General features: G+C 48.1%; 1 protein-coding gene across 1 annotated transcript in view; it reads left to right on the top strand.

The window, feature by feature from the left end:
- LOC140625746 (polycystin-1-like protein 2) overlaps positions 1 to 27,709 on the top strand; it is an 88,005-nt gene that overhangs the window by 30,881 nt on the left and 29,415 nt on the right. Inside the window, exons 10-26 of the mRNA XM_072813284.1 lie at positions 904 to 1,111; positions 2,474 to 2,594; positions 3,282 to 3,423; positions 4,594 to 4,770; positions 5,370 to 5,515; positions 6,188 to 6,382; positions 9,092 to 9,223; positions 10,562 to 10,744; positions 12,305 to 12,429; positions 13,460 to 13,586; positions 14,257 to 14,388; positions 15,292 to 15,514; positions 16,087 to 16,280; positions 20,677 to 20,907; positions 22,919 to 23,020; positions 25,617 to 25,795; positions 27,197 to 27,343. Coding sequence (XP_072669385.1) covers positions 904 to 1,111; positions 2,474 to 2,594; positions 3,282 to 3,423; positions 4,594 to 4,770; positions 5,370 to 5,515; positions 6,188 to 6,382; positions 9,092 to 9,223; positions 10,562 to 10,744; positions 12,305 to 12,429; positions 13,460 to 13,586; positions 14,257 to 14,388; positions 15,292 to 15,514; positions 16,087 to 16,280; positions 20,677 to 20,907; positions 22,919 to 23,020; positions 25,617 to 25,795; positions 27,197 to 27,343 — 2,764 coding nt within the window. The remainder of the gene's footprint in view (positions 1 to 903; positions 1,112 to 2,473; positions 2,595 to 3,281; positions 3,424 to 4,593; positions 4,771 to 5,369; positions 5,516 to 6,187; positions 6,383 to 9,091; positions 9,224 to 10,561; positions 10,745 to 12,304; positions 12,430 to 13,459; positions 13,587 to 14,256; positions 14,389 to 15,291; positions 15,515 to 16,086; positions 16,281 to 20,676; positions 20,908 to 22,918; positions 23,021 to 25,616; positions 25,796 to 27,196; positions 27,344 to 27,709) is intronic.

The raw sequence follows: 27,709 nt of genomic DNA, 5'->3' as shown, positions 1-27,709 counted from the left end.
GTTGGTATCCGATCATTTATTTACTCGTGCCCTATTTTTAGACACTTAGGTTGTTTTGCATTATTTGCCTTTATAAACAACATTGTAATGAGCATCCTTGTAGTTCTATCTTTATTTGCCTCTGTAGTGAACTTTCATAAGTTTTGAGAAAATAAAAGAATTTTGAAAAAGGGTCAAAAATCAAGTAAAATTTGAAGCCTTTCGATAATCCATTGGTAAGTGCTCAGGACATCCTTTTGAATATTAATTCTCATTATCAGAATTAATTCTCATTATCAGAATTCATAGAGGATACAAATATAGAGTTACGGTGGTTGAGCTGATGGCCTGACCCTAGATCATGTTCCATACTCTACTGGGTGGAAGAGGAAGCAAAGTGATTGATGGATAAACATCAATCAACAGAGATGAAGGGCAAAGGATACAGGGATTTACTGAGCTGGTATCATAAAGCAGGAGATAACATGCAGCCTCCCAGATGGAGATATAGCCCCCAGGTCCCCAAGATACCCACAGAGACACACAGCTGAGGACAACTGCTTCCACGTGGAGTAAGAGTTACACAAGGGACAAAAAACTGCCCTGGATGCTCTCCCAGGCACAGCTGTTTAATCTCCTGGCCTCTCTCCTGCTATATATGCCTGCCCATTCATTCATCAATACAAATTGCTGGGGCAAAAGCAGCTGACATATGCTGCAGGTGTGCTCAGACTCAGAGTGAAGTGCCACTCATCTCCCCAGAAGCATCCTTCCCAGTAGCATTCCTGCACCCTGCAAGTGAGAGTGTTTTTAAAAATCAAACTCCCTCTTTGGAGCTGCTTTTCTAATCTATGACTTTTCTTCCAAAAACTCCAAATCACAGAGGTCCTTGGATGGATAACCCCATTTGCTCTTCTCTCTCAGGACGTTGCTGGGCCCAGTGGAGCTACTGTGTTGAGAGGCAGCTGCTCCGCACAGACCAGAGGGAGCTGGTGCTTCTTCCATCCTGCCTGCCACCACCCAATTCTGCCATCACCCTGCGCCTGGCCACCTGGAGACGCAGACAGCTGGAGAACCAGGAGGAGCAGTGCCTCTATGTGTCTGCCCCCCTGGAACTCAGGCCTCGAGTCAGGTGGGGGCAAGAGAGCAAACTTCTGCAGTGCTGCCACCCTTTCAGCCTCCATTTACTGAAGAGCCGGCTGGCACTGGTGTAGGGGTTAGGTCTTAACAGTGGTGGCCCAGTAGACTGGGTCACAGTTCTCACAGGGAGCACTCCCTGGTGGTCAGCAATGATCCACCCCAACAAATGGAGGGAGATGGTTCACCTCTATGACAACTTCCCTGACTCAGGGTCAAGGAAGGCCATTCCCCAGATGAGATGTGAACAGGGAAGAGGAATTAACTTGGCAGGGAAAGGGGGCTGCAGAGGGAACTGAGCGGCAGAGGGAGGGAGCATAGAATAAGCTGGAAGTGAAAGAGATTGGTGTGGCTCAAGTATGGAGGGAGAGAGAGAGGGGCAAGAAGAAACTAGGGGAAAAGGCAGGGCCTGGCTCTGGTGGAAACTTGTGGGTTGTGCCACAGACATGATTTTGAAGAGTTCTAGAAAGCCATCCAAGAGTTAGTTGCAAGCAGGCTGGGGACGTGACCACGTCTTACTTCAAAATGCTGTGATAGCAGAGTGGAGAGCAGGTTGGAGGCAGGCAAGAGAGGGTTCCCAGAGATTGCTGGAGCTCTTGCAGTAGTCAAGGTGAAAGCTCAAGGTAGCTTGGTCTATCAACTAGGTCCCAACAAGGAGATGTCTCCCTCAAACTGGGAGTTGATGAGAGGTGGACGAAGGGTCTATTTACAGATGTGGGCAGGGATGCTATAGAGAAGGCCCAGGATCTGAATGTAGACAGTCTGGTTCATGTTCCCTTCCCCCACTCAAGAGTCATGTCACCTGGGACAAATCACATTGGCACCCTGAGCCTGATTTGCTTGTCTATGATAGGGGATTCTGATATATCACTCACAGGGTGGTGGTAAGCACTGGATAAGTGAATAATGAAGCAAATAATTTATAACCTGTGGCTACATGTGATAAAACCATAGCATTCCTTTATTATTGTTAGAGCTAGAAGGAATCACGGAAATATCATCTGCGTTTATCCCTTCACTTTGCAGGTGAGGAAACTGAGACTCAGAGAATTTAAGTGACTCATGCAAGGTGACCTTTCATATGAGGCAGGATCTGAGGACCCTGGGCTTCATGCACTTTCCATACCATTGTCTTTCATAGGGAATGAGTGGGAGTTGGGGCAGGCACAGATCACTCCATCTCCATGACCAACACTATGTTCTGGTTTTGGTTGGGGCATTGGGTTGCTTTTATTCTATTTTTCACTTGAAAAAAAGGCCCTCTGCCACCTTTGCAAAGGACCTGAGAAGAACCAGACAAAAGAGCAAGCCACGAGGCTTGAGTGAGCTTCTGCACTCCATTTTGTCTCCCTCTCAGCTGTGAGAAGAACTGCAGGCCAGCAAATACCAGTGAAGACATTGTTCTCAGAGTCACCTTGGGGGATGACTCCCCAGTGGCCATGTTCAACTGGTATTTAGAGGACACTTCTCTGGAGAAGGTGAGGACACTGGCGATCACATGGCCTGTGTCACATGGCCAGTACTGAGCTGGGGGTGGGTCAGAGCCCGCAGAGTTGGGGAGGTGGGATGGTGGTGTTCCCCAGAGGAAAAGGAGGGCACTGGTCATAAGGGAGAACAGATGCAAGGGAGCAGAAGCAATGGAGAAACCTCACAGCAGATGCTGCTAGTCCCCAGCCCAGCTCCTCTTCCCAGGCTGATGCACCTATCCTCAGCTGCTGGGCAGTGACTGCCGGCCAGTAATCAATGGAGGTTGGGTCTAATGGCCCAGCCACCCTGCCTCTGAATGAGACAGCTTCTGTGGTGGGGCTCACACTCCCTGCTGGATCCAGTTGAGGCTGGCTGGACACCTCCTGAAGCCACTTCTCTCCCTAGTTTCATTCTCTGCCCTACTGTACTTCCTTCTCCCCTCTGATTTTCCTGAGAGGCCTCTCTCAGTAAAGGACCTGTGCACAAAAGTCACAGGCTTTCCAACAAGGGAAGCTGACCTCAGACAAACACCTAAACAAGGCTGGAGACTGGGTATTTGGTGTGTCCCAGGTAAGCACTCGGTGCCTTTGTAGCAGAGACAAATCTGGAAGGCCTCCTAGGGGTCTGAAGCCACGGCCCTGCTGGGGTCCAGCATCAAGGTGGAAGCCTTAGGAGCTCTGGATGGTGTTCTCTTTCAGGCTGAGCCTCTCCCAGCTGCCTGCAGATTCCAGGGATTTTGGCCAAGTGCTTTAATCCTCATTGAGAGCAACACCTCTACACTGCGGCTGAACAGCTCCTTTTTGCAGACCTGGGGCCAGGCCATCCGGATCAAAGCCACAGGTGTGGAGGCCTCCCCTCAGTCTCCTGTCACAGATCCCATTTGCCCAGAAAGTGAACCAAGACAAACATGAAGCCCTGAAATGTGGGACTTCAGTGCAGGGTCAGGGGCCATACACAGGCTCTGGTGTTAATCCCATCACCATCACTTTTTACCTGGGAGGCAAGGCATTTAAACTCTCCATCCCTCAGTTTCCTGACTCTGAATGGCATTATGCAGGGTGGATGTGACATATTATTCTGGGGTGGTGCATGTCCTGCCAGGAAGATTCTCACTTTAAACAAGCCCTGTGTGGTGGGAAAGGTAGATTATCAAAATGACAAATGATGAGTGATTATTCTCTTCCAGATGGGTTCACTTGATCCAGTTTTTCTCAAAGTGGCCCAGAGACCACCCACATGGGGACAACCTGGGATTCCAGTTTAAAATGAACACTCCAGGGGTGCCTTGGTGGCTCAGTTAAGCATCTGACTCTTGGTTTCAGCTCAGGTCATGATCTCATGGTTGTGGGATCGAGCCCCCCATTGGACTCTGTGCTCAGTGCAGAGTCCACTTCAGATTCTCTCCCTCTCTCTCCCATTCATTCTTTCTCTCTCAAATAAACAAATAAAATCTTTAAAAATAAAATCAGATAAATACCCCAAGGCTTGCCCTTGCCCTAAACCTTCTGAATTAGGTCTATGCTAAGGAATCCATTTTTAACTGATTAAATTCTCTTTATGCCCGGCTCTTCCAGGTATATACTGTTTTTGAAACACCAGGTGGTGTGGGATGCTGGTGCAGGTGGAGGCCTGGAAAGAGCAAGGCTTTGGGCAGGGTCACCTTGTTTCTAGATTCTGGCCATGGCCCTTCCAAGCTCAGTCATCTTGAGCAAGTCATTCTGTTTCCCAATATACTTCTTCCTCACCAAAGCTGCAAGGAAGCGACTAATATTAGCCCTGTTCTACAGAAGGACTGGCTCTTAAAAAAGTGAGACCCCAGGATACCCTGCATCAGAGGGAATTGTTAGATATTCAGATTACTGAGCCCCACCCCAGAACCTCCAGGGAGGTCGGGGTCAGGAGATCGGCCTGGGAATCTGCATGCTTAACAAGCTCCCAGGGCGATCCTGAAGCATGGTGGTTTGTGTGACTCACAGGGTCCCCCAAACACTCTCTGTCTTCACTCCTCAGCAGTGACCAGGCATGCCTATGGGGAGGACACCTACGTGATCAGCTCTCTGCCTCCCCCGGAGGTGCCCAGATGCACCATCACTCCAGAAGAGGGTACCATTCTGACGGGCTTCACCATCTTCTGTAACACATCCTCGGCCCTGGGTCCCCTGGAGTACTGCTTCTGTCTGGAGTCAGGTATTGGCCCAGGGCTATGCATTCCCTTCCACTGCTAGGCGCCATCTCTCCCAAAACAGGGGCCTGTCTCCCTGTGGGAGCTACAAAAAGCGTGCTCCATGTGTGAGAGAGCTTTGCAGAATGAAGACTCCCCTAGCCCCAGGCACAGTGTCCCAGCCATCCACTTCTGGGAGAGGCTGAGGGTGGGGCTGGGGGAGGCTGTTTAGATCCACCAGCCTGGGAAGGTCTTGGTACAGGAACTGACTTGTGAGTGAGCTTGGATATGTTTTGAGCTAATTTTAAAGATCTCTTCTTCCTTTTTAAATTTGGTTTATGACCTTGAATTTTTTTTAAGCCTGCAAGGAGGAAAAGTTTTTAAAATTTTTTATGGATACTAGTAAAATTATTCCCAAGTCATAGCAGCCTGCAATTACCTAGAAAGGCTGGTGGATCAGTATAGACGGCTGTCTTCTCTCTGAAAGCATGGAGTCCCCGAGTGCTTGCCATGCCTTCATGAGCTGGGTCTTTTGTGCCCTTGTCATCAGGCTCTACTTCAATGGGTTTCCAGTCTCCCTGGGGTCTGGAGATGCCCCCCTAACTGTTCAGTTTCCATTTACTAGGTTCCTGTCTACACTGTGGCCCTGAACCTGCTCTCTCATCAGTTTATCTGCCACTTGGGAAAGTAAACAATGACTTCATGCTGGCGGTGGTCATTTCTGTTTCCAATCTCGCAGGGGACAAACAGCAGGCCCATGCAGTGGTGAAGGTGGGTGGTGGCTGCCTTTTGTTTCTTTATTGAGAAAACTTGTTGACCCAACTGAACCTCACCAAGAAGGTGGCTATGTTGAAGGAAGCCAAGGGCATGACCACATTGAGTCACTGATTCATTCATTCCTTCAACTAGTATTTTCAGAGCATCTGCAATGTGCCAGGTCCTGGGGACACAGCTGTGAACAAAACAAACATGGTCTCTACCTTTGCAGATCCTATATCTCAGTGGCCAGCAGAAGGGTAGGGCCCTGGAGGTTTGGAGCACAAAGATCCAGGGATGAGTCTGACCAGTGTCATCAGAGTCCAGAGGAAGGAGGACCAAAATCAACTATCAGGGTTACAAGGCAGAGGGGTTGGACAAAATCTGGGTAAATTTCAAGGATGGGAGGTCAGGTGGAGCAGAAAGGGACTGGGGGCCTGATGAGGAGGGCTGTGAGGGAGAAGCAGTGACTCATGTAAGGCTTGCTTTCAGTGGGGCTTGGCCGCCTGCTACAAGTGGGCCCAGCTGCCCTCAAGCCTCAGGAGAGACCCCACACTAAGTGTGAGGCCTTCCAGCCTTGCTCTGATTTGCCACATGATACCGTGACTTCGGGCTCCGGGTTCTGGAACAAGAACTGGAGAGCCAAGGTCTGCCCTGCACTGAGCGTGCTTCTGGTTTCCCTGTTAGGTGGGACTTGGAGACATCTGTGTTGAGAACGTGGCATTCCAGGCCGCAGTGCTGGAGAATGTCACCGTCACTCTGCAAGGCGAGCGGGACCCTGAACGGCTCTTCCAGCTGGCCACGGCTGTGTCATCCATCCTGGACCTGGAGAGCCAGGGACAGGGCTGCAGGCAGCTGCTGAACATGGATGTCAGACAGAAGGTGCTCAAGACGGGCCCCTTTTTAGGTTGTTACTGGGGCCCCAGGGTCTGTACAGCCATTCAGGGTGGGGAGTGGAATTCACGGAGCTGTGGAGAAGCCTCAGTATCTGCCTAGCTGTTGACATCACCTCCCCCTCTGGTCCTTTCTTGGTGAGTGACCTAAAATGACGGAAACCTGTTTTCCCTGCTCTGCCTCACAGCGTCAAAGGCTTCCAGGGCAGGAGGGAATTTAAGAGTATCGCTCCAGTCCTTCCTGTCAAAGATGACAACAGAGGAGAAAAGTGGCCTGGCCACTCTCATATAGTTCATGGTTTGGGGTTAGACCCTGGATGTCATTGCACCTCTGTCATTTGCCATCTATACCATCACAGGCTGGTGAATGAACTTCTCTAAGCCTGTTTCGCCATCTGGAAAATGGGATAATAAATAGTGTTTTCCTCATAAGGTTAGGTCAAGCCATTTGAAATTACCAACATCCAACCAGTTGTAATCCACAGAATGGCCGTTTCATGTGTTACAACCTGACATGACAAACAACTATGACAGAGCGTAGGACTACTTCCACTCCTGGTACCTGCTATATGAACCTGTGTGGGTGCAGGTACACACACATGCACACACACACACAGCATCACATACACCTGCTGCGCATGGAGAAGAAAAGATGGACTTCTCTGGTCCCTGGAGGGTTTGCATGAAAGTACTTAGCATGGTATAGGACATGTGGTAAGTACTTAATACAAAGAAGTGGTGGTTGTCATAGTAACTACTTATAGATAAATAGCTAACATTTATTGAATACCTACTATGTGCTGCCAACCCCAAGATCTTCATGGATATGTAATTCTCACTAAAACCCTACGAGATAAATGGTGAGATCCCTGTCTATGTCACAAAGGAGGAAACAGGGTTAGAGAATTTTAACAGCTTGCCCAGGCCCACATTTCTAAGGTGGAGGTGAAGATGAGGTTCCAACCCAGACGAGCTCTTCCCCCATCCACCTCCTGCCCTCCAAGACTCTCAGCCCTGCCCTGTTTCATGTTAGCCCCTCCATACACCCACCCACCCCTTGTTCTCAGTCTTGGTTGCTTTCACTCTGAACATTAGCTATGGCAGACTTCCATTTGGAATCCTGTGGTCCCTGAGCACACAGACTATGGCAGCCTGATCCAAGATCTCCTCGTGAAACACTGGGGTCCTGGCAGGAGGCAGGCGTAAAACTCTAACAGGATAACTGAGAAGAATTTAAGAAGAGTTCTGTTGATTCAAGTTGGGGCTTAGCCTGAAGTGACCAGAATCTGGAGGGGGCAGCTGCATGGAAGGGGCTCCATGGTGGAAGCAATAGCTTCTGAAGAATGAGGCAGTTGACCCACCAGTGGAGGGAGGGAAGCACCAGAATAGCTTCTCGCTCTCTCTCCTCCTGCCCTCTCATTTCCTGCTGAGTGAATCCACTGGCCAGAGAGTCAGGAATTGTGGCATCTCCATGGAAGCTGCCTTCAGGACAGTGAGGAAGGAGGGAGGGAAGATTTGTAAAATCAAACACAATTTCTCCTTCCAGAACATTCTGACAAGAGTCCCCTCATACACTGGCCTATTCTCTCCTCCATCCTAGCCAGAGCCTAGATGCACCCTGAGCTAACAGCAGACATGCCCAGACTCTGCAGCTGCCAAGACAGGCTGTCAGACAGGTAGGCTGAGTGAGCTGTCAGGAAGAGGCTGCAAGATGGGGACTGTTCACTTGGATCTGTGCTGTGCCAGGTGGTTGCCATTCGCCGTATCTAGGTACTTACACCTATCTTAAATGCATTAATATGAAATAAAGTTTTAAAAATTCAGTTTTCTGATTGCACTGGCCACATTTCAAGGGCTCAATAGTCACATTTGGTGAGTGGACGGTGCAGAGATAGGACTGTTTCATCAATGTGGAAAGTTCTGGGCAGTACTGAAATTATATTCTTAGGTTTCCTCTGCAGCTGCCAACACCAGCCCCCAGTGAGCCCCTTGTTAGGGCTCCATAGCTCAGAGAGCACGGTCCCTAGGGTCCCCAGAAGCCTCCACACTCCTCTCCATCTCCAAAGCCAGCAGCTCAGCACCTTTAGATTCTTCCTCCTTTCCTTCCTCTTCCCTCCACTTCTCCTCCCTCCCCTCCTCAAATTTCCCCTCCTCATTTCCTTTCCTTTCCTTCCCCAGCCTCTTCTTCACCTCTGCCTCCATCCACACATCTTCTCTGGCTCTGACCATCCTACCTCCCTCTTACAGAGACCCCTGTGGTTACATAGGTCCCACTTGGTTCATCCAGATCCACTCCTATCTCAGAACATTAACTTAATTAAAATTCCAAAACAGGGGCACCTAGCTGGCTCAGTCAGAGGAGCATGCAACTCTTGATCTCAGGGGTGTGAGTCAAGCCCCACACTGAGCACATAAAATAAAATAAAATAAAATAAAATAAAATAAAACTCCAAAAAAGTTTTGGCAAAGTCCTTTTTGCCATGTGAGGTGACATATTGACAGGTTTCAAGGATTAGGATGTGGATATTTTTGGGAGGCCATTACACTGCCCAGTACATATCCTATGAGAGGTCTATGAGGTTTGGAAAAACTCCAGATGAGCCTGGTCACTTGCTCTGACCCCAAATCTTTCTGAAATCATTTCATCAAACCACTGAAATTACATTTTCTCTCCCCATCTCCCTCCCTCTGCATCAAGGTCAGAGAGCATGTGCTGGGGTCACTATCTGCAGTCACTACCATCCTGGGGGACATGCAGAAGGTACAAAGGTTGGCCCAGGTGCTGAGAGAGGTGACCCACCACAGTGAGGAGCTCACACCCAAGGCCCAGGTAAGTGAGGCCCATCTGCTGTCCCAGGCCAAGCCATGGGACACACACCTCTGCCCTAGGTAATTGACAACTCCCCCCATGTCAAAGGTCCCTCAATCTCAGGGCCACCAAGGTTTCCACTATCTTCTTTCCAATGATCCTGCATGAGTGATGCCGAGAGAGAAGATGTCCTCCTGCAGCTCCTGTGTCTCATTCTGGGTGTCATAGCCTGTGTGCTCACATACCTTACTCCCCCACCTGCCAGTGGCACCTCAAGGGGGTACCTGACTCTAATCACTGGGTGACACTAAATGTGTCCCCAGATGCTGCTGCTAACCTACCCATGTTCCCCACTTCATACATACTCAAGTTCACTAGTACATATCAGACCTATGTCCAGTTGCCAGTTCCTGTCTCTTTCTTCTTTGACCCCCACCCCCCACCTCACCAGCTACTCTGCCTGCCTACATCTTAAACCCTTGCCTCAGGCTCTGCCTCTTGGAGAACCCAAATTAAATCACCATATTCCCCATGTTATAGTAACAAAAGGTTAAAAAAAGAAGCCCTTAGTCAGTAAGAGGGGAAAGCCATCCTGGCTCTGCTCCACCTATTCTCAGGAGGTTGTGCCCCTCACATTCTCCAGCCTGAAGCCAGCAAGGCTGACCTTTATTTCTGGGGCCATGATGCTGTTAACATCACATTTGCCATTTATACACCCATTTGCTCATCCATCCACTCCATGTACATACATCTATTCAGTGCCCATCTATGTACATCCATCACTCTACCTTTCCATTCACTCATCCATGCATTAATTTATTCATTCATTCAACAAATGCTTCCTGAATGCCTAATATATATCAGGTACCGTGCAAAAACTGTGCATCAAGAATTCAGCAAGTCACACGACATAGTCTCTGCTCACAGCACTTTCAGAGTACGGGGAGAGCAACACTTTACACAAATAATCTCACAAATACATACATAATTACAAAACTGAACAAGTGTCTTGTCCATCTATCCATCCATCTATCTACTCATCTGCCACCCAACCATCCTTCCATCCTTCCACCCAAGCCCATCCCCCACTCAGTGAACATTTACTACTATGTGCTAGGCATTGTGGAAGGCACTCTGGGAAGACTCAGAGATGGACGAGGCTACTCTCCTGAAGGAATTTAGCACATTGCAGGGAAGGAGAACCTACCTCAAGTCAGTGACACAGGCAGCCTGTGCAATGGGCCTAGATTTCTCCTACCTTGTTTCTCACCTTGCTCCCTTCTTGTCCTTTGAATGGTGTAGGGGATAGTCTATCAGCAAGGGCTCATGTTGCTTTTCCTTCTCCTTTGGGGAATCCAGTGGGAGGCCACTTGGGCTCTGCAGCATGCCAGTGAAGCCCTGTTGGCACTGTGTTCCAAGGCCCATCCTGAAGACCAGAGGCGCCAGGCGGCCACCAAGGACCTGTTTCAGGCTGTGGGCAGCGTGCTGGAAGCTTCCCTGAGGGAGGGACCAGAAAAGCATGCAGAGGCCAAGGGCAGTCAGGTAGGTGTCTCAGCCCAGCTGCAGACCTCCCAGCTACCACACACCCAGCGTACACCAGCCTTTCTAGATCTTGCAGATGAAGAAAAAGAGGCAAAGAGGTTAAAACCATTTCTAGGGAGCTAGAAGAAAAGTTACAGAGACCAGAGGTTCTGGGAGGCAGAGCACAGGCTCTGGATCAAGGCAGCCTGCCTTCCAATCCTGCCTCTGTCACTTTCAAACCCTGAGACTTGGGAAGGGTACATAACTTCCCTCAGTCTCACCTGTCACCTGCAAATCAGGGCATTCTGTCTCATCTCAGATAAGCCACCAATGGAAGAGATCACATGTCTACCCCACACAGTACATTTTTAGAAGAGAGGCAGCCCCAGCGTCCTTGATGGGGGCACAAGGGGAAGGGCCTCCTAGGATGGTATCATGATGGAGTGGAAAACCCATTTCTTGCTGCTCCATAGTCCTATAGCATGTGGGGAACACACACACATACACACACACAGTCACACTCAAACACACCCATGCACTCACACACACCAACAAACACTAACATATTCACTCACACACACTCCTACACTAACACACACTTATAAGCACTCACACTCTCACACATACATGTAAGCACACAGTCCTACACATACTCACAGAGATGCACGTTTACACTTCTATCTTCATACATGGCCACATGATTGCACACACACACACACACACAGACATATGGTTACAGTCACACACAAAACCACATACACACTCACTTATGTTCCAGCACATACTCACACATATCCTCAAACCCACATTCACATTCAGACTCACAATCACACACTTATGCTCAGATACTCAGATACACATACTTAATTCCTTATATTCACAGGTCACCCTCAAACACACACATATTCACATTCACATCCACTCAGTCACACACACACACACACACACACACACACACACACACACACACACAATTCATGCAAACATCTAGCCCGTCTCAGATCCTCACATTTTGGCTTCAGCGACACTGCATCCTCATCTGGGGGTTGGGTGTGGTGAGGAGCAGTCCAAGCCCAGGTGACCCAGTGAAATGGCTCTGCCTGTGGCTTTCTATTTGCCCACAAATAAGACCTGGATTATGGGTGGATGTCAGGGTCAAACAGCGCAGCCCAGAGAGGCACGCAGTGTGACAGCTCAACACACAGACTCAGGAGCCAGATGCCTGGCCACCTCACTGTGAGTCCTGGCACTAGTCTTTATCAACATGTGACCTCTGCAAGTCACTTATCCTTTATGTGCCTTAGTTTTCCCATCTGCCAAATGGATATAGTGAGAGCACTTGCCTTCCAGACTTGTTGGATGAAAAGGGGTTCACATTCCAAAAGGGGTTGGAATCTTCACGAGTGCTTACTTTTCACTCCCCACAGAGCCGGGAACTCAATAAACAGTAGTGCTGTCCCTTCCTCAACTCCTCTGCCTTCTCCCAGTCCCTGCTGAGGGTCCCACGCTAGCCTGGTGACAGTAACCAAAGGCAGCATACAGAGATGGGTCCCCAGCAGTTACCCCTGTTTTCTTTTCCAGATGGCCTCCGTGCCCCAGCTGCTCAGAGTTGTGGAGCATGTGCAGGCTGCCCTCCTTCTGGGGACACTGCCTGGGGGCCTCCCAGCCACTCTGGCCACCCCTTCCATCTCTGTGTATACAAACAGGTAACCAGCTGCACTGAGGTCCAAAGAGAGCTTGTCCCCTGACCTGGCTCGGTCCACACCCACATCCTAAGACCCTGTGCCAGGTAGAGCCCAGAAGACCAGCCTTGGAAGTGGGGGACCTGAAGAGAGCTGGATGTGGGAGGGCTTTTCACTGAGATGAGGTCTGGGTATTTGCACAGCATAGGAAAGGAGCTGTTGAGTGCCAAGTCCCATCTTGGAGCCACCCAGGAGTCCTGAGAGATGGATCATGTTGGAGCCGAGCAGGCAGGGAGGCTGAATGAAGGGGGCCTGCCCACTTTACACCACGTTCTATGTGTGCCTGGCCAACCCCATTGCTCCACAGAGCTATGGGGATTCAAGATACACTGGCCTTGGGAATTCTTTGTGGAGGGCCTGCCTCTTGCTGCACTCTAACAGTACCTGAGAATGCCCTCCACCCTGCATGCCTCCACCCGACAAGCAGGTGCTGCACCACCCTGCAGGCACTGCTGCAACTCTTGTAGTGAGCCCCCTTCTTTGATTCCTCATGCCAGGGTTACCCTCTTGGGTGCCAGGGGCAGTTTTCCGAAACAGCATTCTGATCAGAACTAGGGTCTGAAACCAGGTCCCCAATCTAATCAGATGGGACATCAAAGGCCAGAGAAGATGGGGCTAGAAGCCCATGACATCTGAGATCAAGTAGGTAGAGGGGATAAGCCTGGAAAAGTGTCCACATCAGCTCATTTATTCATTCAACAAAGTATGTGTTGACCACCATCATATGTCAGGTGCTCTTCTAGGCATTGGGAGCGCGGCAGCAAACAGAGCTGGCTAATGCCCTGTCCTCATAGAGCCTCCAACCCAGCGCTGGGGCCGTCAGCTGCTCTTGTGCTGCTCCTACTGACATGAGCATGCAGAACCATCTAAGGGGACTGAAATAGAGCCATGTACTCTGATGGCAACGCTGGGGTTCCCTGCAGTGCAAGAGATGTTCCTCTGACACTGGCTTTCTTCTCTCTCTCCTGACACCTATGTTCTCACCTGTGGCCAGAATACAGCCCCGGAGTTGGCGAGGCTCCTCCGTGCATACTAAGGCTGCCAGCTCTGCAACCTTTACCCTGCCTGCGGCCTCCTCCCTTGGCTCCATGGAGGACAGCTGGGAGCCTGTGGACATCAGGGTAACGACAGTAATAACTTCCTTGGGAGCAGCCCTTTATAGCTTATTTGTCACTTTTATGTGTGTTTGCTCATTTAGGTTGATAACAACCCTCTCAGTTACACAGTATTACTATACCCATTTTGCAGATGAGGTTCAGTGATTCACCCAATGCCACAAGCAAAGTGGCAGAGCTGGGATGCAGACTCGGGCCTTCCAACACCCAAATCCATCCTTCTTCCACTGTGTTGTGGGATTTCTCCAGCTAATTGGTTCAATTAGTTACTGGAAATAAAGCTTTTTGGACTTCATTCCATAACTAGGAAATGGTGAACCCAGAGTTCTTTTCACTCCCAAGTGAGGGCACATCCGACTCTCAGTTCTTTGAGCCCCAGTGAAGGCAAACAAGTATATCTCTCTTGGGGGCTTGTTGGCCTTGCCAAGAAGAAAGACTTGGAGGGTTTCATGGTCCAGTAGTTGTATAGCTTTATGGGCCTGAGTGGGTCCTCTGCCCTGGAGGACAGACACACCCCAGGAAGGCCAGACACAGCTAACAGCCGGGTTCCCCACTCACCCCATAGGACAAGGCCACTTGTCTGTCCCATCTTAGGAAGCCTTATCATTCACATAGGGTTGCAGTCACCTTCCAGCCTTCAGGAGCCTTAGCCAGCACTTCTTGTTCTTGGTTTCAGGTGATGAGTTTCCCCAAGAGCCCCTTCCCAGCCCGAAGTCACTTTGATGTCAGTGGAACTATTGGTGGCTTCTGTTTGACCAGCCCTAGTGGACATCTCATACCCATGAGGAATCTGTCGGAGAATATCGAGGTAGAAGTTGGGGGTGCTGTCAGAAGTCCATTATCACTTCTGTTTTCTTCTTCAACTTGGTTGAGACCAAAAGTTGATTAAAGAGGAGAGTAGAATGGTCTTTTTTTTTTTTAGATTTATTTATTTATTTATTTATTTATTTATTTATTTATTTATTTATTTATGACAGAGACAGAGAGAGACAGAGAAAGAGAGAGAGAGAGAGAGGCAGAGACACAGGCAGAGGGAGAAGCAGGCTCCATGCAGGGAGCCCAACGTGGGACTCGATCTTGGGTCTCCAGGATCGCACCCTAGGCTGAAAGTGGCGCCAAACTGCTGAGCCACCCGGGCTGCCCTAGAATGGTCTTTATGTTACACATCGTATTTTAGCTAAAAACTACAAATGTATATCATTGCCAATCTTTGGCTATACAATCAAAACATTTCTTTATATCTGTTGATTGGAATTTTAATCATCTTCATTACATAAACCACCCTTACCATCCAGGCTCTAAGCTGTCAGATTTTCTTTAAAAGGCTTATCTGATGACATAAGCAAGGAGTTGGAGTGATATGAGGAGAGGCCATGAGCCAAGGGACATGGATGCCTCCAGAAGCTGGAAAAGGCAAGGAAGGTATTCTTCCCTAGAATCTCCAGAAGGCATCAGCCTACCAACTTTAGCCCTATGAAGTTGATTTTGGATTTCTGGCCTCCAGAACTGTAAGACGGCAAATCTGGGGTGTTGTAAGCCACCAAGTTTGTGGTCATTAGTTAAGCAGCCCCAGGAAACTGATAGAATGAACACAGCACAGTGTGGATCTCAATTCCTGGGGTGCTCACTTTGCCTTGCTCTGTCCAGCAGCCCTGACGCTCCCTGGCATTCCCACCCCACATACCCTTGTTTTGACTGTTTTTGATAACAGATCCTGCTGCCTCGGCTTTTGGAAGGGCACAGTGAGCCAACTGTGTTAAACCTGACCAGTCCTGAAGCTTTATGGGTGAACCTGACTTCAGACAGAGCAGCTTTGGGGATCCAGCTGCACTGGAGACCTGCCATCCCACTCATACTCAGCCTGGGCTATGGCTACCACCCCAATAAGACCAGCTATGATGCAAAAGCTCACATTCCGCCAATGGCTGCTACAGGTAGTCCATCAACTGGACTAGCTTCTTGAGCTTCTTGCGGGTGGGGAGAGGGTGACCAACTTAAAACTTGAGAATCAGAAGCCATAGAGAAAAAGAAAAAAATAATGTCACATTCAATGCTGATTTTTTGTGTTATTATTACTACTACTATTATTATCATTTGGCAACATTAAGTGAGCACTTACTACATGCCCTGAAGAAACTGACAAACACTTATAGAACTAACCTTGTCGTAATCTTCATTACAACCCTCAGGATGGGCATTATGGGCATTTCCTCTTGCCAGATAAGAACAGAGAGGTTAAGTAACTGATACAAAGTCACACAGCCAAGAAGGGACAGAGTCAGAATTTGGCCCTCATCTATGTGACTTGGCAGCTGTGCTCTGCACACGGACCTGGGAGTGTGTCCTCTCCTCTGCTCCAGGTCTCAGGAGGAGAGGGCTTTCCTACGACATTAGGGAGATCACCAAAGTGAGCTTCCCTGCCAAGTCTCCTTGGTCTCTCTCTTCCATGATGTTAGCCCCAGGCTCCATGAGGCTTCCAGCTGACCTGGATCCCTATTTCTTGCAGATGGGCTGTCCACGTGGATCCTGAACCCAGAGGACCTGCATTTTGGAGAAGGGGTCTATTATCTGACTGTGGTCCCCGAGTCTGACCTGGAACTGATCCCTGGCAGGGACCTCACAGTTGGCATCACCACCTTCCTGTCCCATTGTGTGTTCTGGGATGAGGTCCAGGGGACTTGGGACAACTCTGGGTGCCAGGTAAGGAGAGGATACAAAGAAGAAGGCAGAGCAACATGGTTGGGTGTGTCCAACTCACTTAGGGCTTCCTTCCAGTGTCTCTGCTGGCCATTTTGCACCCCACCACAGCATCTCTGCCTACGCTGTTCCCTGTGCCTGGAATGCCCCTCTTCCTGGTCTAGTCAACTCCTCCTTCAGATCCTGCTGCAAGTGTCACTTCCTTGAGAAAACTGTCACCCTGGCTACATCAGATTCCCCCTGTAGGCTTTCCTGGTACATACATCTGCTCCTCCATAGCACTAAACACAGCATTATGCCATTTCATATCTACTCAGGAGGTCCCTGAGATGAGGTCTGTTCCCATGGTGCACTGAGAGCCCCATAAGTCAGGAACAGTGGGCTTCGCTCACCACTGAAAACAAATGGCTCTTGAAGGAATGGACAAATAATTGGGAAGCCCTGTTGACTCTGGGCTGCTAGGAGGCCAGGCCAGGGTGTCCTCTCCAGGGGACCAAACTCAGAGCTGAGCCCTTTATTCTCTGCCAGGTGCTGTGTTCCATGCTTCAGCTGCATTACTTCATCAGATCTCCACAGTAACCTCTAAGACAGTAGGTACTCCCATTCCACAGGTGGTAAAACAAAGGCTCAGGAAAGTAAACACATTTAGCTCAAATCCCTTGCCTAGTAGGTAACAGAGTTGGGACTCAAACTCAAGTCTGTCTCCAGAGCAGGAGTCTTCAGGGATATGCAGTGCTGTGTGTCCAGCTCCCAATCCAGTTTTGCCAAACACCTGGATGGCATGTGGCTCTATTAATTGCAATCAGATCCCTATCTCAGGTCAGCTCAGTTCTGTGCATGACACATCCAGACATTGGCTTTGAGGCCACCAGAGGCCATCTCTGGGGCATCGGTGTTCCTCTTCCTTCTTCCATGCCCTTCATACTCTGGTCTCTCCCCAGAAACAACCTACCCTGCCCAGAAAACTCCTATTCACCCTTCAATTTTCCCATTCTAATGCCATCTCCTTGGGAACTTCCAGACATCAGGAGCCTCTCTCTGCTGGACTTCCACAGCTCTTAACACCCTCCCCAAGAACAGCAAACCTCCACATCTAGCTGAAATTTATCACACTTCTGCCTCCATCTACTAGACTACAAATACCTTCTTCCACTTATTTAACAAATAATTACCATGTGCAAGGCAGTGGGGATATAATGGTTAGAGAAATCAATGAGCTTTCATCTAGCAGAGGGCACAGCCAAAAAGCAAATAGCACACATGATCAAATGACAATGGTCACAAGTAGTGTAAGAGGCCAGGCCCCAGCAGAGCCACAGAAGGGGGCTCAGAGCCAAGTTCCTTCTGGGTTTATTTCTGCCACAACTTCAGCCCCCTTGTCAATTCCTACCCTGGCTTCCGGCCACCACACAGAGGGAGTTCCCAAAATGCCAAGAAGAAACCAGTGCATTGACATGTCCAAGAGACAGTGTGTTCCCCATGCCCCATGCTTGCAATAGAGGCCTTTGTGCCTCATGAATAAAATGCTGGGTGTGTTGCGACCTTCCAGAGCCTTCACTCCCAGCAGCTGTCTGATGCCATGATGCTGGCCTGGGATGCCTTGCAAGGCTGTCCTCAGAAAGGGGGATGCTGCAGCAGCTAGGGGCACAGCTCTGCCATCAGACAGACCTGGGTCCAATCCTACTTCATCAATACTAGCAAGGTGACCTTGGACAAGCCACTGTACCTCTCTCAGCATTCTCATCTGAAAATGGGGCTAAATGATGGATACCACTTACTGCTGGGGTGGGACCTTGGCAAGATTAGGGGAGAAAGTAGTTAGCGAGGTACCGGACACACAGTGAGTGCTCCACAAAGTGACTGCTATGTTGAACAGTGAACACAGAGAAGACAAAACTACACATGAAATCAAGGAAACAATGAACATGGGATTTGGGTGGTCACTGGGTGGGGGAAGTTTGAGGGAAGATGGGGGGAAGACCACTTAGCTAGATGTAAGTTATTGGAACGTTTCTAACTTTTGAGTAGGTAGGGGTTTTCAGGTCCTTATTATGTTGTTGAAAATACACACCTACTAATACATGCATCCAGGAATGTGGGACATACAAAGGTGGTATGTCAGAGACCAAAAGTTATATGAATCCAATATTGTGTACTTGATGCTCATTATATAGATGTAAATACAGATATAGGTATATAGAAATCACTGAAGAACCATAAATAAGCAAACACGATCAAGTTCGGGTGGAAAACCAGCACCAAATTCTCTACATGGCTGAAGAAAGCTCCCAATCTATGGTCTGTAGATTTTCTTAGCAGATAAAGGAAGAATTATTGCAAACGGTCTGAGAACCTAGATTCTTGCTTATATATTTTCTCAAAGGTTACTAAAGGTACAATTGCTGTCACGAGGGTATGAGCAGATTAATTCCCGGTATTCAAGAGCCTCTCATGCCGAGAGGGTTGTGAAAGCCAAGGGAGGCAGAGATGTAGACATAAAAAGTCTGGTCCCTGGGCTCCTAGCACTGAGGTGGTCTCATTACCAGCACCTGCTTGGGTTTCTTCTCTGAAACCAGCTCCACCCTCTCCAGGAGTGCCAGGTGTTCCCATAAGCCCCACAGCTGCAAACCAAATTCTGACCACGATTGGGAAACAGAAAAACAATGGAGCAAACACGGAAGTAAAATCTGTCAATAAACATTTGGGGTCATGCCCATGTGGAGGGGTCAGCCTTTGCTGGGTGGCTTGTTAAGGAAAAGAGATAAGATTTACCTGTTGGGACAGTTTGGGCTGCAGCAGCTTCTTCCTTCTTATGTGCTGAGCAGAGAAGAACTTTCTGCATGCCAGTGTTTTCTGCTCTCTCCCACCTTAACACCTCCTGGTAGATCCTGGGATAAAAAGATGGTGCTGAGTCGTGGGGCTGAATGAAAACTTAGCCTACCAAATGGCCCTGGTGGGGTGGCGGGGTTGCAAGTCGACAGATCTAGAGAAGGCCCTAAGTGCCAGTTGTGAATTAAGAGCACAGAAGGGGTTCCCTGTCCTGGCCCATTCCTGTTCCTGCAACCCCAACCTCATTATCCTATAATACAGGGGACTGTGTACCCAAGCTCCATCTACACACCTTGCCCCCCATAGCCACATCTTGCCACCCTTGTGCCTAGAGGTGGGCACACCCATGGTCAGTCCACCAGGGAAGAGTGATCCTGAGGAACAGGTCTATACAGGCCCTAGAAGCAAGGAGTTCCAGATCCAAGTCCCTAAACCATAGTCTAGAAGTGGAAGTCCCAGAGCCAGGACTAGGGTAAGGTAAGTGAGGCATCTATAGTGCAAAATTTAAGGAGGGCCTCATTCTTGGGGTCACCTAGGGCCTCACCCTAGACACAGCTGGGTGGCATATGCTGTGATGGGCATGTCCCCAGGGCCCCCTGTCTCCCTATCTTGTGCAGATGTGCACAGCCTGAGGGCAGCTAGAGTGACATTCCTCAAAGCACAGGCCCAAGATAGGGGTCCCTGGTACATAAATCTAAGGGGTAAAATTTAGGGAATGCTTTCCTGGTGCTGAGACAACAGCTTAGGATTTAAACATTTTTCCTTCTCATCTCTTTATGTGATCCCCCCATCTCCATTTTTTTGTTTTTCTGTGAGATGACCAATCATCCTAGTGTGGCCAGGACTAGGGGCCTCCAGGGCACAAGACTTTCATTTTTTTTTTTTTAAGATTTTTTTTTTTAAATTTATTTATGAGATACAGAGAGAGAGGCAGAGACATAGGCAGAGAGAGAGGCAGAGAGAAAGGCAGGCTCCATACAGGGAGCCTGATGTGGGACCTGATCCTGGGACTCCAGGATCACACCCTGGGCCAAAGGCAGGAGCTTAACCGCTGAGCCACCCAGGTGTACCAGGACTTTCATTTTCAGAAGAAGGAAAGTCCCTGGGAAACTGAGATGATCTAATTATCCCAGATGTCCTCCCAGCACCTAACCTGTTGTCTGGCCTAGAATTAGCACTCAACATGTATCTGTCCAATGAGTAAGCATCAGGCGGAGAATATACTGGAATGATACACACCGAAGTTGTGATAATGACTGGTTATGGAGGGTGGGGAGCAGAGGAGACTTCGACTTCACCCAAAATAGCTCTTGAAAAGGATAAATAAGACTGACAAGATATACAGTTGCCCACTGAGAATGATGGGTACAAAGATAGTTGTTATAGATAATATTCTCAGCATTTGAAAATTTTTAGTTAAATAAAAAAGCTAAAGCTCAAGAGAACCCTAAAGCTGGTCTCCCCAGCCAGCTTTATGGGGAGACTGTCATGGCGGTGTCCATCTCCCTTGGGCTCAAGCAAGCCCAGGCAGATGTACTGCCATTCTAGCACGGCCTCTTTGGGGTTGCAGGTGGGGCCACGGACCACCCTCTCCCAGACACACTGCCTCTGCAATCACCTCACCTTCTTTGGAAGCACGTTCCTGGTCATGCCCAACACCATCGATGTCCGCCAGACCGCTGAACTCTTTGCCACCTTTGAGGACAACCCCGTGGTTGTGACCACCGTGGGCTGCCTCTGTGTGGCCTACATACTTGTGGTGATCTGGGCGAAGAGGAAGGATGCTCAGGATCAGGCCAAGGTGAGGCTGCATGGCCCTTAAGAATGGGAGGAAGGAGTAGGGTGTTCCCTTGCAGTATCTCCAGGGGATGGAGCCCAGCTGGGAAGCCAAAGGACTAGTGGCAAATCCAGGTCATCCCAGGAAACCCAGCTCCTCAGCCTCATTATATGTGAAATGGCTTTTGTCATCAAATTGTCAGGAGGATTGTGTTACTGACCATTTATTGAGGATTTACTATATGCCAGGGATTATCCCATTTAATACTCCCCACAGCCCTAAGGGAAGATACTGTTTTGAGAGTCCTCAAGACCATTCTTAAGTTCAATGATTTATTAGGAGGACTCACAGAATTCAGAAAAGCTGTTATCCTCATGATTATGGTTTATTACAGTGAAGGAAGCAGATTAAAATCAGCAAAGGGAAGGGTCCAGGAGAGATCCAGCAAGAACTTTATACTCCCCAGTGGAGTTGTATGGACAGACTTCATTTTCCTAGCAATGGCATTTGACAGTACATACGAAGTATTGACAATAGGGGAAGCCCACCTGAGGCCTGGTGTCCAGGGTTTAACTGGGGGTCAGTCACATACATACAGAGTGGCCGTATGACTCAGTTTACTCAGGCTCCAGCAAAGCACTTTCCCATCACCACCTACACCCAGAGGTCAGGCTCTTACTGCATGGCCTGAAGCCCTTACCATAAACCACATTGTTAGCAGACTACCTGGATGGACCAAGGTATTCAAAGACACTCTTATCATGCTGGATATTCTGAGGACATAGGGGTTATCTTTTAGGTGCTGGCCAAGAGCCAGGCCTTTCTTTGAAATGTGTAGGGTTTGGACAGCCCAGGCCTTCTGAGGCCCCCCTTTACTGCACAGTACCTCTATCATCTTACAGAGGAAGAGACCAAAGACCAGAGAGGGCAACTAACTGGTCCAAAGCCACCTCCCTGAAGCCAGAATTCAAACCTGGATCTGCCTGACCATAAGACAGATCTGAAAATAGAAATGAGACCAAACCTCAACAAATTGCCAACAACAAAGTTCTGATTATTTTTCCAATATATGCGCCATGTCTGACATTTAGTGAGTGAGCCTTCGATAAAATTCTGTGTCTTGAGTGAGTACATCAGCGATTACAAGGATGTATCACAAAGCTCTGAAATATCCTCCATTTCCATCCTCTCCCTACACGGCAACACCTCCTAGGATGTTAAGGTGGCATAAAACTTAGTAGCGGTTGCAGCATTTATATTGCTGTCTTCAATTCACCCAAGGGATTAAACATTAATACTTTAAATGCCTCACCTGTAGGTTGGTTCTCAAGAAGCACACTCTGAAATGGAGTTGAGCAGTGTTTCATAAGGGATGCTAAGGATCAACCGCTGGGAAGGGAGAGAAGGAGGCAGGATGAGCAGAGAGAGAAACTGAGCTAGGAGCTCCAGAGATGACCAAGTTGGGTCAAGATGCCCAGGTCTCGATCATGCCCAGACACCACATCAGTCTGCCATTGTGTGTCAGCCTCCCCAGGTGGGCACATGACCTCAAGAGAGGTGGATGTTGCATCCCTGGCAACAGGGGCGGGGGGGGGGGACGACAACCCCTCCATTGGCTAATCCGGGCAGCTCATCTGCCCACTGTAGCCTAGAGAGTCTGGCTTTGTTTTGTTTTGCTGCTAAACCACCTTAACGTTCATTCCCTTTAAATTCCCTTGGAGTTGCAATCTGGTAGCCAATGTTAGAAATTCTATATAAACAGAGTTTGTATCATTCACCAGATCAAACATTGAACATTCTCAGCTTCATACCAAGTTCATTTCCAGTCTACTTTTGAACTGTATTGAATATTAAATGCATTTTGTACTTTTTAAAAAAAGGTTTTTATTTTACTTATTCTCACCTGGTGGGATGAATAAATGACATACATAATTTTGCTCTCTCTCTTTGTCATGAATGACCAGCTCACTCTTGGCTGTTGTGTAGTGGATGAACCCACTGGACAGGGCCCTCCTAATGTCATCCTTCTGTCCAGGTGAGGGTCACAGTGCTGGAGGACAATGATCCCTTTGCCCAGTACCACTACCTGTTGACAGTCTACACTGGACACCGGAGAGGGGCAGCTACTTCCTCGAAGGTACCTGATCATTCAAGACAGCCCCCCTCCCCTGCTCTGCGTTGATTAGTGTGTCCCACCCCACAAAGCGCTTGCTGGCTCATTGTCAAGTCATTTTAGCATGGTGGATTTAGTGTTGTAAGGTGTTTTGTTTTTTTTTTAAAGGAAAGAATCTTTTTGCCAAACAAAATATCCCCCCCCAAGCCCTAATATTTAAAAATATAGAGGAAAATAGGTTAAGGGAGAGTTGAGGTCTAGCACTGTGCCTTTGGTTATCTCCCTTATCCTTACCAAAGAATAACTCAGATGGTTAATTGGTAACCTGCTCACAAATCTGCTCACATATGAAGAATCAGTAAACTGTTATTGGTGAATAAAGAGAAAACAGAATTTTTAAGAGAAAAGAGGAAATGGAAGGAAAGAAAAAAATGCCTACCATTTGAAAACAATGAGTCTTGAGTTACATTTTTTTGGATAAACTGATGAGCTGGCATCTAGCTAAGAGGTCAGGCTGAGCCATCTGTCCTTTAGCAGGCTGGCTAGAGGTAGTGAAAAAACTATCTCACTCATAAATTCTCTGAATTTCTTGAGCATTTAGCTGTGGAGCATTCAGCAGGTTGTCTCTGTAATGTCTCAGCATCCTTAGCTAAGTCTAGCCTGTGCCACATCCCTCATCAGAATATACTGTTCTCTGTGGTAGTCTTTACTAAAACTGAGGGCTCCATGGAACATAGTTTGAGAATCACTGGCACTGTGTATATTATCCTGGAGAAAGCTCTATTGTTTGTTTGTTTTTTCAAAAATGACATTAAGCTTCATTAGAGCAGAGTGTTTACTTTTTACTTTTTTTAAACTTTAAATTCAATTTGCCAACATATAGCATAATACCCAGTGCTTATCCCATCCAGGGCCCTCCTTAGTTCCCATCACCCAGTTACCCCATCTCCTCACCCCATCCACCCCATCCCTCCCCTTATGCAACACTTTGTTTCCCAGAGTTAGGAGCCTCTCATAGTTACATTTTACTTTTTAAATTTTATTTTATTTATTTATTTATTTATTTATTTATTTATTTATTTATTTAAATTTACTTATTCATTCATGAGAGACACACACAGAGAGAGAGAGAGAGAGAGAGAGAAAGGCAGAGACACAGGCAGAGGGAGAAGCAGGCTCCATGCAGGGAGCCCGACATGGGACTCGATCCCAGGACTCCAGGATCACGACCTGGGCTGAAGGTGGTGCCAAAGCTCTGAGCCACGCAGGTTGCCCTTAAATTTTATTTTTATTTATGTATTTATCTTATTTTTATTTTAAAAATTATTTTATTTTGATTTATTGCTGTGTCTTTGGTCCTCAACGAGCTGTCTAACATGGAGTAAGTGCTCAGTAACTACTTGTGGAATAAACATAGGAGTTAACTTCATCCATCTAATGAAACATTCATCTCATTTCCATTTGATACTCAAAAGTCCACCAGGAAAGGAGTGAAAACTTGTTATCCACAGGCTAGTTCTCTTTCTGGAGAGTTGTAGTCACATTTCAATTTGATATTGTCTTAGTTTGGGTATCTGGCACAGGCCAGGGATGCTGCTAAACACCCTGCAATGCACAGGAAAGCCCCCAGAGTAAAAAATTATTGAGTCCAGAATGTCCATAGTGAAGAAACCCTGCTATGGAAGCAGACTTGAAACTAGGATTCCAGTGTAAGAAGCAGTGTAAGTGTAAGAAGCTGATTTGAGGGGCGGATCCTAGGACACCCCAGTAGAGGACAAGAAGCCTACAGGGAACAGAAGTAGACAATAAAGGCTGCCAAACTAGGCAGCTGGAGCTAGTCCCATGATGGGACTTTGGAAAACAGTAACCAACGTGGGCCTCAAAGTCATCCCAGCTGATGGCTGAGGGAGCTGGCTTATTTATGCACCAATCCCACCAGTCATTGGTGGAGGACAGCTCACAGTACCCTTCATTCTCTGGCTCTTCCAGTCTCTGCTCTCACAGCCCAAACCCACCCCCCCCCACCCCCCGCCCCGGAAAGTGATGCAGCTGCTGGCAGTTGGATGTAGGTGCAGGGATTGCTATAGCAGTGAGGCTGAGGGATGTGGGCTGAGCACAGGTGGTTGAGCTGCAGCTGTTTGGCTAGGAAATCAGCATCACCTGGATGGCTACAGAAAAGCAGATTCCTGGGCCCTGTCCCCAGCATTTTTAGTTGGTAGGTCTGGAGGAGGGCCTAGGAATATGTACTTTCAAGATAATGGGCACTCATGATTTATATCTCAGTGCCAGGTGCTTTGGGAGACTGTGGGAATATAATTGTTGCCAGCGGGGGAGGGGGACATTTCCTACCCTATAGCCCTTACAAATAAATATATGAAAAGTTTAAAAAGGTTACCAAGAAATGTTTTATAACTCGTGCTGAAGATATAAATGTAGATAGTGTCATCCCAAATCTTCATACACTGAAAAATAACTCAGGCAGGTCCAAGATGGGAGGAGGAGAGAATGAAGGGGGCATGCTATGTTGGTACTCATAGGTTTTTGGGAAATTCCAATGAAACATATCCACTAGGGCTTGGTTACCACGTGGAGTTGGCCACTCCTAGTCTCTGGATTTCAGGTGACTGTCACCCTATATGGCCTGGATGGAGAGAGTGAACCCCACCACCTGTCAGACCCTGACATCCCAGTTTTTGAGCGAGGAGGAGTGGATGTCTTCTTACTCTCCACCCTGTTCCCCCTGGGGGAACTGAAGAGCCTGCGGCTATGGCATGACAACTCAGGGGACCGGCCATCCTGGTAAGTCAGGGGTGGGCACACCATGAGAACCCACTAAATACCACACCAGAGCTGGGCACTGTGCATTTGCTGCCTGGCTGATCCTCACATGTCTCTGCAAATACATAGAATGGATTCCACTTCATAGATAGAGACACTGATGGTCAGAGAGACCTACCCATCCACAAGCCACACAGACTGGATCAATACCTAGGAGAAGGACTGGCAGTGGCAACCCTGGGGTCCAGTGCTAGCCCCACCCTTGGCATATGTGCAGTATCAACCTTCATTTAGCCCCCAGTTTCCCATCTGTAAAATGGGGATAGATGCCCATTGTAAAGACAAATCTTGCCTACTAAGAGGACACTAAATGAGACATTGGGCTGATTCTTTAGTAGAAGAGCTAAGAACACCTGTCACAGCTGAGCACTAAGTTAAGCCTTCCTGTTTCTGTGCCTTTTCTCATTGGCTCCTCAAGGGCAAGTACTCTCATTCTTGTTTTATAGGTGGGAAAAATCTAAACTCAGAGAAGACAAGTGACTTGTCCAAGGTGACACACCTGGCAAACTCCGAGCTAAGCATCCACCTGAGGATTCTGTGTGAGGCCAAAACTAGTGACCTAAAGGAGTCATTTCCAATCTGATCACCCATCAGTGGCTTGCAACTTAAAAACAAAAAACAAAAAACAGAGCATGGGACGCCTGGGTGGTCAGCAGTTGAGCATCTGCCTTTGGCTCAGGGCGTGATCTCAGGATCTGGGATTGAGTCCCACATCGGGCTTCCTGCGAGGAGCCTTCTCTCTCTACCTATGTCTCTGCTTCTCTCTCTGTATCTCTCATGAATAAACAAATAAAATCCTAGAAAAACAAAACAAAACAGAGCACTTACACTGCTGACATACCAGCAGAGGAGAGATGATTTCATTTCTTCCCTGGGTCTCCAAGACCTAAATCAGGTTGGATGATACCCATGAAATCCTGAGTCCAAAATAGATGGTTTACTCTCTGGGTGGAAGCCTGCAGGAAGATCAGGTTGTGTGCCTAAGTTTGCACCTCCCTGAATGCATACAATTTACACAACTTGGCTTTCCTCACTTGCATCTGGTTACTGGCCGTGGGCTTACTGCCCTGCACCAGAGTTAATAGTTTCAGAATGTACCTTCTTGCAGCATATCTGCGAAAACATGGCAGCCTCCAAGAGCTGGCTCTCCACACTAGCTGAGCTCCCACATGAGGCCAATTCACCCACTGATTAGGGCATTTTGGTCAAGGCACCAAATAAAAACAGTGCAGAAAAATACGAAATCTCTCTTTTTAGGAGGTTTTGTTCTTAAATGCAGGTTTGCAAAGCTGTTACCTTCATGGTATCCAAAGAAGCCTCAACCCCTAACCTTGTCCTCAGAAGTATGGGTCTCTTCTCCAGGTATGTGAGCCGGGTGCTGGTGCATGACCTGGCTAGGGACCGGAAGTGGCATTTCCTCTGCAACTCGTGGCTGTCCATTGATGTCGGAGACTGTGTCCTTGACAAAGTATTTCCTGTGGCCACAGAGCAGGACAGGAAGCAATTCAGGTACTTTTTTTTTCTTTTTAAGGAAATGCTGTTTACCTTGTTGTTTCATCTCTAGGGAAGTTGCACTGCAATCCAATCAAAGCAAGATAAAAGCACATTTTGGCTATTGGAACTGGGTGACATTAATGACCAATTATTTTTTCTTGTTGGGATTGAGGGGCCCTGGAGGGACATGGACCCTTGGACATAGATCTTTGAGGTGGTGAAATTGTTGAACAGTTATCCATATTTCCTTACACATGTTTTAGAAAAATATATTTTATATTAGTGAACAGATGGATTTGAATGGTGATTCCATGTCAGGTCATCTGGGGCTCCTTCTTCATGCAATTTTACCCTAGATGGGTATTTCAGCATGTGTGTCCT

Source organism: Canis lupus, chromosome 3, assembly GCF_048164855.1.
Source record: "Canis lupus baileyi chromosome 3, mCanLup2.hap1, whole genome shotgun sequence".
Classification (NCBI taxonomy): Eukaryota; Metazoa; Chordata; class Mammalia; order Carnivora; family Canidae; genus Canis; species Canis lupus.
Note: the sequence above shows the minus strand (reverse complement) of the source record. Positions and strands in the feature narration are given on the sequence as shown.